The sequence below is a fragment of the Leptonotus elevatus genome, chromosome 17, assembly GCF_054856555.1.
Source record: "Leptonotus elevatus isolate MCC_2025b chromosome 17, RoL_Lele_1.0, whole genome shotgun sequence".
NCBI lineage: Eukaryota > Metazoa > Chordata > Actinopteri > Syngnathiformes > Syngnathidae > Leptonotus > Leptonotus elevatus.
Window position 1 is genome coordinate 6,094,166 of NC_141255.1, and position 13,897 is coordinate 6,108,062.

A 13,897-nucleotide genomic window follows, 5' to 3' on the forward strand; every position below is an offset into this window, starting at 1 on the left:
TCCTAGAATGGAGGAATCCGCACCGCATGCTCGCGACAACTTATTGCACCGATAATCACGCGCACCTGCACACACACACACACTCATACAAACACACTCAGGAGAGTTGCGTTGATTACAGATGAAGCGCTTTCGGTCTTCTCGTGAAAAGAATATACACTCATCTGACGACGGAGAGTGTGTGTGTGTGCGTGAGGCGTAAGTGTAAGAAAGGGTAAAGTGGTTTTAATGTTTTTGTTTTTTTCCGTCTCTGCTCGTCCTTTGTTTTCACATGTCAAATCAATGTTCTCCATTCAAATGAATTGGGGGAGGGGGCAGTCATTTGGTGACGCAAAAAAGAACGACGACGGTGATAAAAAAAAAATGGCGTCTCGGACATTCCGGAGCGAGCTAAAGATGGCCGACTTAAGTGCCGGTGCGCGGCCATTAAACCTGTCGGACTCGGCGCTCACGGGAGCATAAAAAAAAAAGAATAGTGCTTTTCTAAATCCAGAACACAAAGAGCAATTCCTCTCTTTTGCTGTTTGTTTTATTCAAAGTGTCACTCCGTCTCTCAGAGTGCGCTCGTCCGCTCGCTTGGAGGCGGCGCGCACCATCAAATATTGAGGAGCCAAATGGGGCCGGGTTTCACGCGAGTGGGGTCTAACGCGGGCAGCGGGTCGAGTCCAGAAGACGCTCCACTACGTCGGAATGAAAAAAACAAACAAAAAAACACACATATTCTGTCCCAATGTTCGAAAGTTCGTATTTGCTTTGCGTTGTGCTTGCAAACTACCAGGGGAAAAGCTAAGCTAACTTAATATCGCAGAGGCTAGCGTGCTAGCGCAGCTAAACAATATTGTTCCACGTTTCATATCCACTCCTCAAATTCTCTAATCAGTGTCGGCCAATAAGTTACACTCCCGACAATTATCATGCTCACATAAGTCAAAAGAGAAGCCATGCTAATTGCTAAGCTAATGTGAAATGTAGACACCACAACCGGAAATGATTTGTTTCTGTAAAAAAGGACGTCAGCCACAACAAGGAGACTTTGCATTGTTCTTGCCAACGGTCGGGAAAAGCTAGGCGGCAGCGCTAAGCTAACTTTCTATCGAAGCAGCTAGCGCAGCTAAACGATACTGATCCACGTTTCATATCCACTCCTCAAAATCGCTAACAAGTGGCGGTCAATAAGTTACACTCCCGACAATTATCATGATAACAAAAGTCAAAAGACAAGCCGTGCTAATTGCTAAGCTAATGTGCAATGTAGACACCATAACCGGAAATGATTCGTTTTGGTAATAATAACGACAGCCACAACAAGGAGACTTTGCGTTGTGCTTGCTAACTTCCAAGGAAAAGCTAAGCGGCGGCGCTAAGCTAACTTTCTAGCGCTGTTCCACATTTTGTATCCACTCCTCAAATTCTCTAATCAGTGGCGGCCAATAAGTTACACTCCCGACAATTATCATGATAACAAAAGTCGGAAATGATTCGCTTTGTTAATATAGTAGGCGTTAGCCACAACAAGGAGACGATAAGGTCAAACATGTTAGCATATGAAGGAGTTTTTTGTTGTTTTAAAATAATTTTCTCAAGAAATTAGCTTTGCTAATTAGCTCTACAATGTAATCCATTAAACAATACCGTTGAATCAAAATAGTGAAAAAGCATACAAAAAAATGCTGACAGTGGACGTTTTTGTCCAAAAACGAATGGTGTAAAACAAAATACACTTTCTCGTCAGACTGAAACATTGATCAAGGATTAATCAAACGCGTATTAATGTCAGACGCTCTAATAATACATTTAGAAAAGATCTATATTTCATAATGATTGACATGGATAATTATTATGAGCATGGAATGTGCATGGAGTATTTGACGATTAATAAAGAGAAGTGTAACCATATTGTGAGCACGCACGCACGTGCAGGTTGTGATGATGCAAGTCTTTGAAGCAGTCCGTCAATCAATCACGCGCTAATTCCCAAGGTTCCTCGGTCGCCATTAGCGACGGGGGTCGATGCTCGGTAACCGTGGACACAGCGGAAAGCCATCGATCTCGGCAAGCGTGTGCGTGCGCGCGCGCGCCTTTGATAGTCGTGATGGAGAACAGTATCGCGGCGCTCCCATTCTATCGATCGTCTTCCGAGCGGCCAACTGTCGGCGGCGGGCGCGAATCGGTCTCCGCGATGTTTAAGTTGGACCACCGGCGACGCGCCGCAAATTTCGGACAACGTGGCTGTCTGGCCAACCACGCATGTCCCCGTCGGACAACTGTACTGTTTTGTGTTGTGTGTGTGTGTAATGAGCATTCCTCCAAGGCCCTCAACCGTGACTGGGGCAAAATCAACACACACACACGCACACACACACACAGAAAAACATGCATGCATTCCTTCAGACACACACACTCGGGGTCATCTCTCTCACTCTGCTGGTTGTTGTGTATAGAAGTCAGTTCCAGGTCAGCGCACTGGGCCGGGGATCTTAGTCGGTACAAAAGAGTGTGTGCACCGTGCGTGTGTGTGCGTGTGCATGCATGCGTGTGCGCTTTGTCTCGCCGCCGATCCGCAAATGTGTCCTCGGGGCGTCTGAAACACTTGAACAAAAACCACTCAGAGGCGACGCGCGCAACAATGGCAGTCGGCATGCGTGTCACTCGGGCGCACCTCGGTGACGCCACCTGGAGGCGACAGGAGGGGGCGCGTAATGACTAGTGTGTGTGTGTGTGTGTGTGTGTGCGCGTCAGGCCTGACAGCAGCCGCCATGGCCGAGCTCCAGAAGCTGCACAAGATGAAGATGATGATGAGTCTGCAGAACGGAAACGAGTCGGACAATGACGACCTGCACTCCAATGCGGGTAACGCACACTCGCACCCGCACATATTTCGCCTTGCTAAGAATTAACGCCAAAGGCCAAAAGGCAAACATTCAACAAGCATTGATGTGCGTTTTAATCCTCCAGCAGCACATGTAGACAGAGACATTATAACAAATCTCACAGGTGTATGTTCTTTATCCTCTGCAAAGACTACCTCCATGTTCAAACATTAAGGATGTAACGATAACGGCGTGATATTAAAAATTGCCACAATATCATCGTCCGCCATGTTACGATATTAAAAAAGAAGCACATGTTAAAGGATGAGGTTGCATTCCATTTGTGCAGTTCTAGCACCCTCTGGTGGTTAGTTAATTAGTGCAGTTTAATTTTAATTAGGAATGTTTTGGCCACTTTGGCGGATATCACTCCCATGAATCAGTCATACCGTGGCAGCAAATATTGTTCAACACTTTTGGCCTGCTTCAGCCAAACACAGCATTGTGAACTACATAGACCATGATGCTTTGGGCTGCTGAGCCAATGTGACATGGCCAAGCCAATTTTTTTGTCACTAATGTTATTATGTACAAAAACACAATATTGTGCTTTTTTTAACCATACAGTATTGTGACCTTTATTTATATATATCACCATGGAGCAGTCCCGGATTGATAATGTGAAGAACTCCCTTGAGTAAATCACAATGATCAATCTAGCTATTGCCGGTTACGTCCTTTCCTCAATATCGCAAAAATTATTGTATCGTGAGGGTTCATATCGCGATATTTATCATATTGTGACGTTTGGACATCGTTGCATCACTAACAGCCATCTCCACCTACTGCAGAGTAGGATTTATTCCATGTCAAACTTTGTTTGATTTAAGTATCAGTGGCTTGTATCGGTAGCCTCTCTGAGTAGTCAAATAAGGCACTACTCGCCCATTCCTCGTCATTTTATTTATTTTATTATAGAGCAGGGATCTCCAAATCGGACCTGTTTTCCATGCTCGCCTCCTCCAACACACCTGAATCAAATGATCAGCAAGCTCTGCAGCAGCCTGATAACAATCCTGATTATTTGATTCACGCGTGTTGGAGCAGGGAGACGTCGAAAAGGGACAAACTTGGAGACCTCTGTTATGGAGCGATTGTATTTTTTGGAATTGCAACGGACGACATGTCAAGCGTGCGTGCGCTTACGCTTGACGTGCGTTCAACAAAGAGTCCATTATATCTCAGTGTGAATTATTGAAAGAACACAAAACAAAAAAGCAGAATGGAGAAAGGAGAAAGGCGAGCCATTCCCGCCAAATGGCCGGCAGGACCATTTTTGAAAAAAAAATCTTGCAAATATAAAAATCCTACTCGGAGTGGCGCTTTTTTTTTTTTTTGCGGGAAAAGAAATCTGCGCGTGACCACGACCACAAGGTGTACATACCGAGGGAGAGAAAGAGGGGGAACATCTGCCCATCTGTTTATATTTCTTGTCTTCCTGGTGTAAGCGCAGAGGGGATGAGGCCCAGCTGTCACACACACACACACACACGTGCACACACATGTACGTGCACGGCGCAGAGAATTCATCGGGCAATAATAGAGAGAGACGGCTGCTAATTCAAACTAATGGAGGGAGATGAAGATGGATGAGGGAGCGAAGAAGAGGCGAGCGGAGGGAGCGGGCGGGCGGGCGAGCGAGGCAGCATTACACACAGCGAGAGAGGGGGAGAGAGAGAGAGAGAGCGAGAGAGAGAGAGTGAGCGACAAGTTTTGCAGGAAGTTGCCGTGTCTTCACGCCTTCGTCATGTGTGCCCAGGAGGAAGCGAGTGCTCCTGGGACAAGGAGCGACTGAGCAGCCCCCCGGCCGGAGCACAAAGCGGAGGACCCGGAGGAGGAGGCGGGGCCATCCCGGCGGGAGGCGGCGGCGGTGGAGGAGGAGGAGGAGGAGGAGGAGGAGGAGGAGGGCGGGGCCCGGTTTTGGGAGCTGTCAATCAACAGCAACTCCAACAACAGCAGCAGCAGCAGCAGCAGCAGCAGCTGCTCGCCAACAGTGAGCGAGCGCACTCACCTTTCGCAGCAGACCCAAAGATAACTTTGAAAATGACCATTCATGAACGCATACAGAAAAAGGTCCGCGTGTGTGTGTGCGCGCGCGCGCGTGCGAAAAGGTTGGCAATATTTGTTAATGTACGCCATTTAATCTGTTGCCATCTCCTGTATTAACACTCCGCCTGGATTAATCAGCAGACACTCAACTAAATGACTCAATTCATCAACATCACACACACACACAAGCAAGCGTTGCTTCTTATTGCAAGTCGTGTGTTTGACACACGCACGCACGCACGCACGCACGCGGCGGGAGGTGACAAACACTCACGTTGATGATTGTATCTCTCGAGTCGTCAGGACAACAGCAATCAGCGTTATTGTTTCACGTTGGCCACGCGCGCGTTCCCGAAGAGGGGTGGGGGGGGGGGGGACTGAAACCAAACAAAACAGTTCACCTTTAATATTTAACCCCGGATGCCAAGGCAAGTTCAACTGCGGGTCACACAGCCTCTTAGATTTGTTTGGAAATGCGTTTAGCTTGGTTAGCCGTTAGCTTGCCTGACTCTTCTCCGCGTCATCGTTTTTGTTTCAGGACTGGACCTGCCTTTCATGATGATGCCCCACACGTTGCTGCCCATGGGCTTGCCGCCCGCCTCCGTCGCCATGGCGATGTCACAGATGAACCACCTTAGCACTATCGCCAACATGGCCGCCGCCGCTCAGCAGATACACATGCACCGGGCGCCCGTCATCAAGGTAGAACCCGCTTGGTGGTTTTAATAGTTTGTTTTTTATTTAAATTCCGGTCGTTTTTAGAGTGAGTTTGTTAGTTGTTTGTTTTCGAAAATGCTTTGTTTTACTCGTTTATGTGTGCGTGTCGGGTAGGAGCGGGTGTGCGACAGTCCCTCTCTGTCGCCCTCTGTTGACGAGACCAACACTCCTCTGCAGTCGCAGCCCAGTAGCTCGGCCTCCAGCTCGCCGGAAAGACTCGGTATGCAGTATTTTGGGGTATTTTTGTAAATCTTTGAATGTCTCACGATTCGATTCCGATTTTTGGGTCTGCGATTCGATTCAGCATCGATTTTCGGTTAAGAGCGATTTCTGATTCAAAATTATTTGATTGACAATTATTTTTGCTTCAATTTATAAATGTGAATCGTAATGATCTACTTCAGTCTGACTCGCTAATGCTAATTAGCGCGCTACTCGCGGCACTTTTATCACTCAAAAGAACGGCTCCACGCTGAAAAAAACAAACTTTTATTGGAATAACTTGATTGTGACTTTCCTTCTACTCTGTAATGTGGTTACAACTTAACAGTGTATCAGACTATGTGGAACCACACTGCCCCCAAGTGGCCAAATCGGGTACAACACGAACACGCTCCCAATAAAGGCACACACAAACAAAGGCCAAACAGTATAAAATAATTTAAATAAAATCGATTTTGGGACATTTAAAATCGATTCTGAATCGTATTAAATGAGAATCGATTTTTTTGGGCACACCCCTTCTTTACACACAAAACGACATCTGCAAAAAGAGGTCAAGTGTGCTTGCTTCAAGCTGCTTCTTTGTTTACTACTAAGCTGACATTTGAAAACAAAGACAAATTAACATGTTTAAACAGCAAAATGTCCAACCACACCATACATTTTTATCCAATGCGAAGTGCAGCTAACACGCTAACTTAATTTAGCATAGATGGTAACTATCATGAATAGGATGCATGTTGGAATGGCATCTTGACAGAGAGGCTACCTTTGTTTGAGGGGGAGGAGCTAACTTGAACCTGCGAGTTGTTTTTGTTCCTTTTATTTTTAAGGAAAATGTAACGGTACCTGTCCCCTGTAAAAAAATAAAAAATAAAATCTTTACACACACGTACACAGACTGACTATGGTTTTCCCTTTCAGGCCTGCTGTCGGCTGATGCAGATGTCGCACTGGCCAACGTTGCAACACCCATCAAGAAAATCACAAAGGACAAAGGTTAGACCGCACGCACGCACACACACACACACACACACACACACACACACGCGCACACACTTGCATGTCAAAATATTCTGCATATTATGCACCTTTATCCAAACCTTCAACCATTTCCTTTTGACAACTGACAAATCATCCGCACTTTCTTCATCTCCTGTATTTACACACACACACACATGCGCACACGCACACGCTCACAAACTGAAGTGTCAGGATGTTCCACCGCTCCTATTGATCACTTGTCTCTGAGCCATCAATCAGACCGATGAGGATGGTTGTGTGTGTGTGTGTGTGTGAGAGAGAGAGTGAGAGAGAGAGAGGGCGAGATAACGTGAATGGGGCAGGGCTAAAAGGGGTCAAGGGGTGCCCCACTAAAAGCACGCTGGGCCTCTCCCGTTATTTTCCATCCTTGGAAAGGTGACGCAATCCCTGTGATACCCGCCTCTTCCAAACAACCAGAAGATAAGCGCATGTGGCAGAGGAGGAAAAGTATGGATGAAGAGGCAGATAGGAGATTAACACACGCACGCACGCACGCGTGTGTGTGTGTGTGCGTGTGTGTGCGCACGCGAGCGAGGGCTGTAGAGTGCATCTTCATCAGCGTTAATTTCACAGCAGAGTTAACTCAGTTGTCAGTGTGTTAGGCATTAAGGGCTGAGCAGACACTGTGACGCACTCGCAATGAGCGCACGCACACACGCATACACGCACACACACACACACACTTAAACCAAGGGTGTCTTTAATCCCTGCCAATTAGTACCTCACGTGATTGTGTGAATACTAATGACGCGCGGGCGTGTCGAGCGTAATTGATCCCGGTGATGCTGCATCATTGACTTTTACACTTTAGTAAACAACAGTCTTCAACTTTTGACTGGTGCGTGTGCGGGGGAAAAATGAACACTGCCAGCGCCTCGAGATACGACTTAGCTTTGACTTGCGAGCGAGTCGTCAAAAAAAAAAGAAGAAAAAAAAAGGCTTTAAACTGTTTGTCTTGGGTATTTCAAATCACCACCTCTAGCTAGCTTAATGCTAACGCTAAGTAGCGCTGCGGTAATTTAAGGCAGTGGTGTCCAAACTACGCCCTGGGGGCTATTTGGCGCCCACCATCCATTTTGGGCGCCCCATGGCATATATATATATATATGTGCTAAAAATAGATTTTGACATGGCCCACAATGCTCTTAAGGGGAAAAATTACCACTGCTGCTACTAATAAACTTTTTAAGATATGCAAAATTTACAACTAAAATAGTAACATAATTTCTCTTCAACATTGTGTAGTATAGTATAGTATCCCAATAGTGTTTTCTTTTTAAAGCGTGCTGAAATGTCTTTCCAGCATTTTGAAAAGATACAACGGTCCAAAAAAAAAGAAATCATCGTTCACTGTAGTCCATGTTTGTTTTGTCCGTAGAAGAAGAAGCTTTGCTGGGTCAAGCCCTGCCCGCCGGCTTCCCTTCCCCGTTCCTATTCGCCGACGGCCTGTCGTCGGTGGGAACGCTCCTCACCAACATACAGGTGCGACCGCGGCGCTCCTTTTCTTTATCTTCCACGTTGCACCCTTGAACAAAGCATGTGCGCGTGTTTCAGGGCCTGCTGAAGGTGGCGGTGGAGAACGCCCGCGTGCAGGACAAGCAGATCCAGGCGGAGAAGCGGGAGCTGAAGATGGAGCTTTACCGGGAACGAGAGATGAGAGAGAGTCTGGAGCGGCAACTCACGTCGGAACTGCAGAGCAGAGGTCTTAAGCGCACTTACATTTTTTGACTCCTAATTTTATTTCGTTTTCTGTTTTGGAAGCTGCCCAGGGGCATTCTGGGAAATGTAGTCAATCCCAAACGGCTTCCTCCTCTGCCCGCAGCGTCCATCCAGAAACGTCTGAAAAAGGAGAAGAAGGCCAAGAGGAAGCTGCAGGAGGCGCTGGAGTTTGAGTCCAAGCGGAGGGAGAGGGGGGAGGACGTTCTGAAACACTCGTCCTCGTCTTCGCCCGAGCCGCTGCACGCCGCCGACGACAACGGCGCCGGTATTTTGTCGCTCGTAAAATCTGGCAGTCCTGCATGACATTTTGACATCGTGTGATTACGTTTTCTTAGTCAAAACAATTATTTTTATATTCTTTGTCTTCATTCACGCCCTAAAAAATGCATCCATTATACTTCCTCTCCCACCCTTCTCGCGCAATGAACTAGTCCATTTTCTTGTAGGCACTCATTCTGTTAAAAAGTATATTCTAACTATTCTATTCTGTAAAATCAACACCGACCAGTGTTGACTAGTCTAGTCTTGTTTACCTCCATCTCAGTGTAAAAAGATGAACACTTTTGGTGTTCTTTTAACTGTGGTTAGTGTGAAAATTAACACTTTTGAAGGGTTAAATTTAACTCTGTAGATGTTGAATTAACACAGGCATGCTAACACTTCCAACTCTTTTATTGTTGTTTAACTCCATCTCAGTGTTTTTTGTTCTTTTAACGCAAATTAGTGTGAAAATTAACACTTTGGAAGAATTAAATTCAACTCTAGGTGTTGATTTAACACCGGCATTCTAACACTTTTAGTGTTGTTTAACTCGATCTCAGTGTAAAAAGATTAACACTTTTGGTGTTCTTTTAACTCAAATTAGTGTGAAAATTAACACTTTTGAAGAATTAAATTCAACTCTGTCGGTGTTGATTTAACACCGGCATTCTAACACTTTTCGTGTTGTTTAACTCCACCTCAGTGTAAAAAGATTAACACTTTTGGTGTTCTTTTAACTGTGGTTAGTGTGAAAATTAACACTTTTGACGGGTTAAATTTAACTCTGTAGGTGTTAAATTACCACCGGCATTCTAACACTTTCATTGTTGTTTTAACTACATTTAGTGTGAATTTAGAGTGTTACGATCAATTCTGTAGATGTTGAATTAACATCAGAAGGAGTAAATGAATGCTTGTCATCATTCTGTCCCGTCTGTCTCACGCAGACGCTGCGTCCGACCAGCAGGATGAACTGAACGGGAACCAGGAAGACAACGGAGTGCAAGGTACACACACACACAGTAAAACAAAGCAAACTTGTGTATGTGTGTGTTTAGTAAGTTGGCAATGTTGACAGGAAACAGATTTTAGTCCACTGTCGGTGATTTGATATCATAACAGGATTAAGCCATTTAGGTGTGTGTGTATGTGCGTGTGTTGTCCTCCTTTCACCAGCTGTGCTCAGTCCTGCCTGACATTGAGAAGCTTCGTTTTGAAACGCTGCATGTGTATAAAAACGCTACGCTCCCTGTGTGTGTGTGTGTGTGTGTATACGTGTGTGTGTGCGTGTAAGTTTGATCCACACTTGGGTGAGACAGCAAACTCTAATTAGCTCTCTCTCCTCTTTAGACCCCTTTAGATCCCCACTCTTCTGCCAGCGCTCACCAACATGCGCACGCGCACACGCACGCGCAAACCCACCTGATTTCATTAATGTTGATTGGCCCGCTAGGACCCGTTTGCTGCTGTACACACACGCGCACACACGCACACACATTCATGCCTACTTCCATAAAAGCGTTTTGCACCTACAGTGATTTTAATGCGCACACGCGCTCACGCGCACCGCAAACCTCCCTCGCCACTCACCTTCCACACTCTTAATTAACGAGTGGAGAGAAAAGTGCTGAATACAAAGAAAGATGTGGCATTAGAATCCGAAGAGATGCGGGGAGGAAGAGGAGCTTTTATGGGAAAGGTTGCGACTAAAAATGCACCGATGAAGAGGAGATGCGAGCGGAGGAAGTCGAGGCAAAGGAGGGCAAGGGGGGGCGGGGGGACGGGGGTGGAGTTGAAAAATGTGACCTTGTTGCCAGACCCGCTGACATTTACGGCAACCTGCTGATAGACTTTAACAAGGCGGGTCAGTGCCATTTTTCACTCGGGCGACACGCGCACCAAGCATACTAATGACGATTACGAGGCGTGACAGTAAAAGCAACGAAACTGCGCTTGTAAGTCTCGTACTTTAGAACAACATGGAGTAATCGTTAAACGATAACCTGGCAACTTTTTTCGGTGTTCTCGCCTTGACCACCGGGAGGCAGCGTGCAAACAAATACACTTCTTCTACTGCTACTACTACTACTTTATGTGCCTCAGTAAGATGACGTAATAGTAGTCATTTTGTGTAGAGGATAAAGAATGCATGCATGTGGGCAGCGTGTTCTCGGTCTACCGTTCAGTTCTTTAACCGTCACGCCGCACAATTTGGCACGTTCAAACCCCTTTTACACCAGGCGCAAGATGTCGGTAGAACGGGTCAGGATAAAAATATCCTGAGCGTAACAGATAGAGGACGGGAGGTGAGGAATGGGAGGGGTGCTGCGTGGTAAAAGGAGTTTGTGTGTGTATATATGGGGGTGGGGGGTGGGGGGGTAAAAATAGCAAAGGGCAGCAGAGAGGGACGGAGAGGAGTCGGAAACCAGAGAACATTGTCAAAAAAAAAGAGGTTATTTTCCGAACGGATGTCCTGTCAGATGGAGGAAGTGGGGAGTGGCGGAGGAGAAAGCGGGGCGGCATTATGGCCGCCGTTATGCAGAAAATGTAAACAGTTTGCAACGTTGGCAGAAAACAATGACACCGCAGGGGGGAAAGGCGGCGTGCGTGCGTGTGCGTGTGTGTGAGGCTGCAAAGAGGAGATCTGAGATCGCAGCCATAAAGGGAGAGTAGGCAGCAACAGCATACAATTAACCCCGCTTTTAGACAAGTTAGTGTGCATATGTATTCGTGTATATATATTAGGGCTGCAACTAAGAATAATGTTAACAATTGATTAATATGTCGGTTATTTTGTTGATTAACTCGTTTACTGCCATTGACGGCTATATTAGTTTAACATTTTTCTCACTTTTGTTAACAGGAGTGTGAAAACCTAGATTTTTTTAAATTGTATTAGAACAGATATAAAATGTGTGATTAATCGTGAGTTAACTAGTGAAGTCATGCGATTAATTACGATTTTAAATGGTAATCGCTTGACGCCCCTAATTTTAAATAGTGTTTTATTTAGAATTTTTTTTAATTAAAAATTGGGGGGAAAAAATTACAATTATTTTATTTATTTATTTTAAAAAAAAAGAAAATATTTTTAAAAATTAGGGGTGTTAGGTGATTAAATTTTTTAATCGTAATTAATCGCATGACTTCACTAGTTAACTCACGATTAATCACAAATTTTACATCTGTTTTAAATGTACAGACATTTTTTTCTCTCTAGGTTTTCATACTCTTGTTAACAAAAGTGGAAAAAATAATAGAAATAGTTCAAATTAATTTATGACGTCTATAGCCGTCAATGGCAGCGAATGAGTTAATTGGATAAGAAAAAAATTCTTAATTGGCAGTGCATAAAATGTGCAGAAATGTGAATCACTAATTCTCATCCATCAGAAAGTTTGCCAAAAATAAAACCATATGTTACAAATGGATGCAAATGTCTTGAAACCCCCCACAAACGTAATCAGTCTGCTTTAATGAAGGACTACAGTATATAAGTCATAAGTCTGATTTTGACTATTTAAGTTAAAAAATAATCACATATTCTTGACATGAGCATATATTTGACTGATTTTGTTGTTGTTTTTTGCCTTCAAATCAGAATCTCGGGCTTTCCTGAAGACCACCATCATGTTCTAGAGTGGTGGAGCCCACAACCGCCACACCCTCCCCAGGCGGGATGCAACTTTTTCAAGCGTGCTGCCCTGGCCCCACTTCAACGCCGCCATCGCACATCACCAAAAAAGAAAAAAGAAAAAAGAAAAAAAAATCATTCCTCTTTGTGTAATGCGACTTCCTTCTCGTTCCTTTTGTTCCTGCGCAAAGCATGCTGGGATGGACGGACGTGAGCGCATTCTATTTACGCACGTTAAAGTGCCGGATTTGGCAGAACTTGAGTCCACCTCATTGGCTGGCCCACTCAGATTGGACGGGAATCAGCTCATCGGTGCTGGAAAGTGACTGTTTTAAAAAAAAAAAAGAAAAAAGAAAGAAAGAAAGAGCCTTTCCGAGATGTGGGGGGCTTCTTTCTCATTTAAATTTTTTTTTTTTGTGAAAAAAAAGTGTTGGAAAATTGTTCTACCCTAAACGCACCTACTCCACCTTCTTGTTTTGGACTTTTTCTATCACCTTGAAGGACATGTTAAAAAAAAGAAAAAAAAGAAGCCTTTTTTTATGACAAAGAAGTGATTTTTAGAATATTATATCCTCAACCTGACCAGAAAGTAGTAGTTTGCCGCGTGAGTTGAGTGAGTAGCACTTTTCGTTTTCTTCCTTTTTTGCCCAGCAGGCGAGCAAATCAAGTGCTCCTGGGCTCCACTTTGTAACTTTATCACTTGCACTTTTTTGCCAGTGCGAACTCTTGTCTGTTCTTTGTGAATTTGAAATGTACATGAATGGTTCATGTGTGTAGATAGAAGTGACACTCGCTTGTTTTTCTTTGACTTTCCTGTTTTGTGAGCGCAAATATACACGATTGCGACCATGGGGTGACGCGCGCACTTGCTGATCTTTTTTTTTCTTTCCACACTTCGGCCTTTCCTCAGCCACCGGTGTCTCCTCTTTCCTCTCGCTGTCCGCCTCCATCCCTTTTACCAAATAGCTGATGTCACTTTTTCCATTTGCCCCTAATGGAATCCCCGAGAGCTGAGCGATGGACGGCGGAGGACGAGCAGCCCCGCGATGAGGAGGGATGGACGTGAGATGATGGAGGGAATGAGGAGGGATGAAGAGGTGACGGCGTGAAGGATGTGAGTAATACCATGCCGGAGAAAATGAAGGGATGAGGGGGGGTGGGGGGCAACAAACAATTGCTTAAAGGTGTCGAGGCTGAATGATTTGGAAAATCTCATCTAAATGCGATTTTTTTGTTTCCCCCCTTAAATATTGAAACGATTTGCTTCAAGTTCCATTTCCTATGGGTTTTTTTTGTTTGTTTTTGTTTTTTACAAACACGAGCAATAAATAAATCTGTACTGCAACATGCTTTGGTCTTATAGGTTAGTCTTATGCTCAAA

The 13,897-nt window shown here is 44.9% G+C and overlaps 1 protein-coding gene across 1 annotated transcript in view; it reads left to right on the forward strand.

The window, feature by feature from the left end:
- The window catches only part of LOC147159474 (dachshund homolog 2-like), a 32,553-nt gene extending 19,175 nt beyond the window's left edge, over positions 1-13,378 (forward strand). Inside the window, exons 3-12 of the mRNA XM_086059371.1 lie at positions 2,740-2,850; positions 4,630-4,863; positions 5,458-5,621; positions 5,751-5,856; positions 6,783-6,857; positions 8,281-8,384; positions 8,457-8,604; positions 8,725-8,886; positions 9,830-9,889; positions 12,484-13,378. Coding sequence (XP_085915497.1) covers positions 2,740-2,850; positions 4,630-4,863; positions 5,458-5,621; positions 5,751-5,856; positions 6,783-6,857; positions 8,281-8,384; positions 8,457-8,604; positions 8,725-8,886; positions 9,830-9,889; positions 12,484-12,521 — 1,202 coding nt within the window. The 3' untranslated portion in view covers positions 12,522-13,378. The remainder of the gene's footprint in view (positions 1-2,739; positions 2,851-4,629; positions 4,864-5,457; positions 5,622-5,750; positions 5,857-6,782; positions 6,858-8,280; positions 8,385-8,456; positions 8,605-8,724; positions 8,887-9,829; positions 9,890-12,483) is intronic.
- The last annotated feature ends 519 nt before the right edge of the window (positions 13,379-13,897 follow it).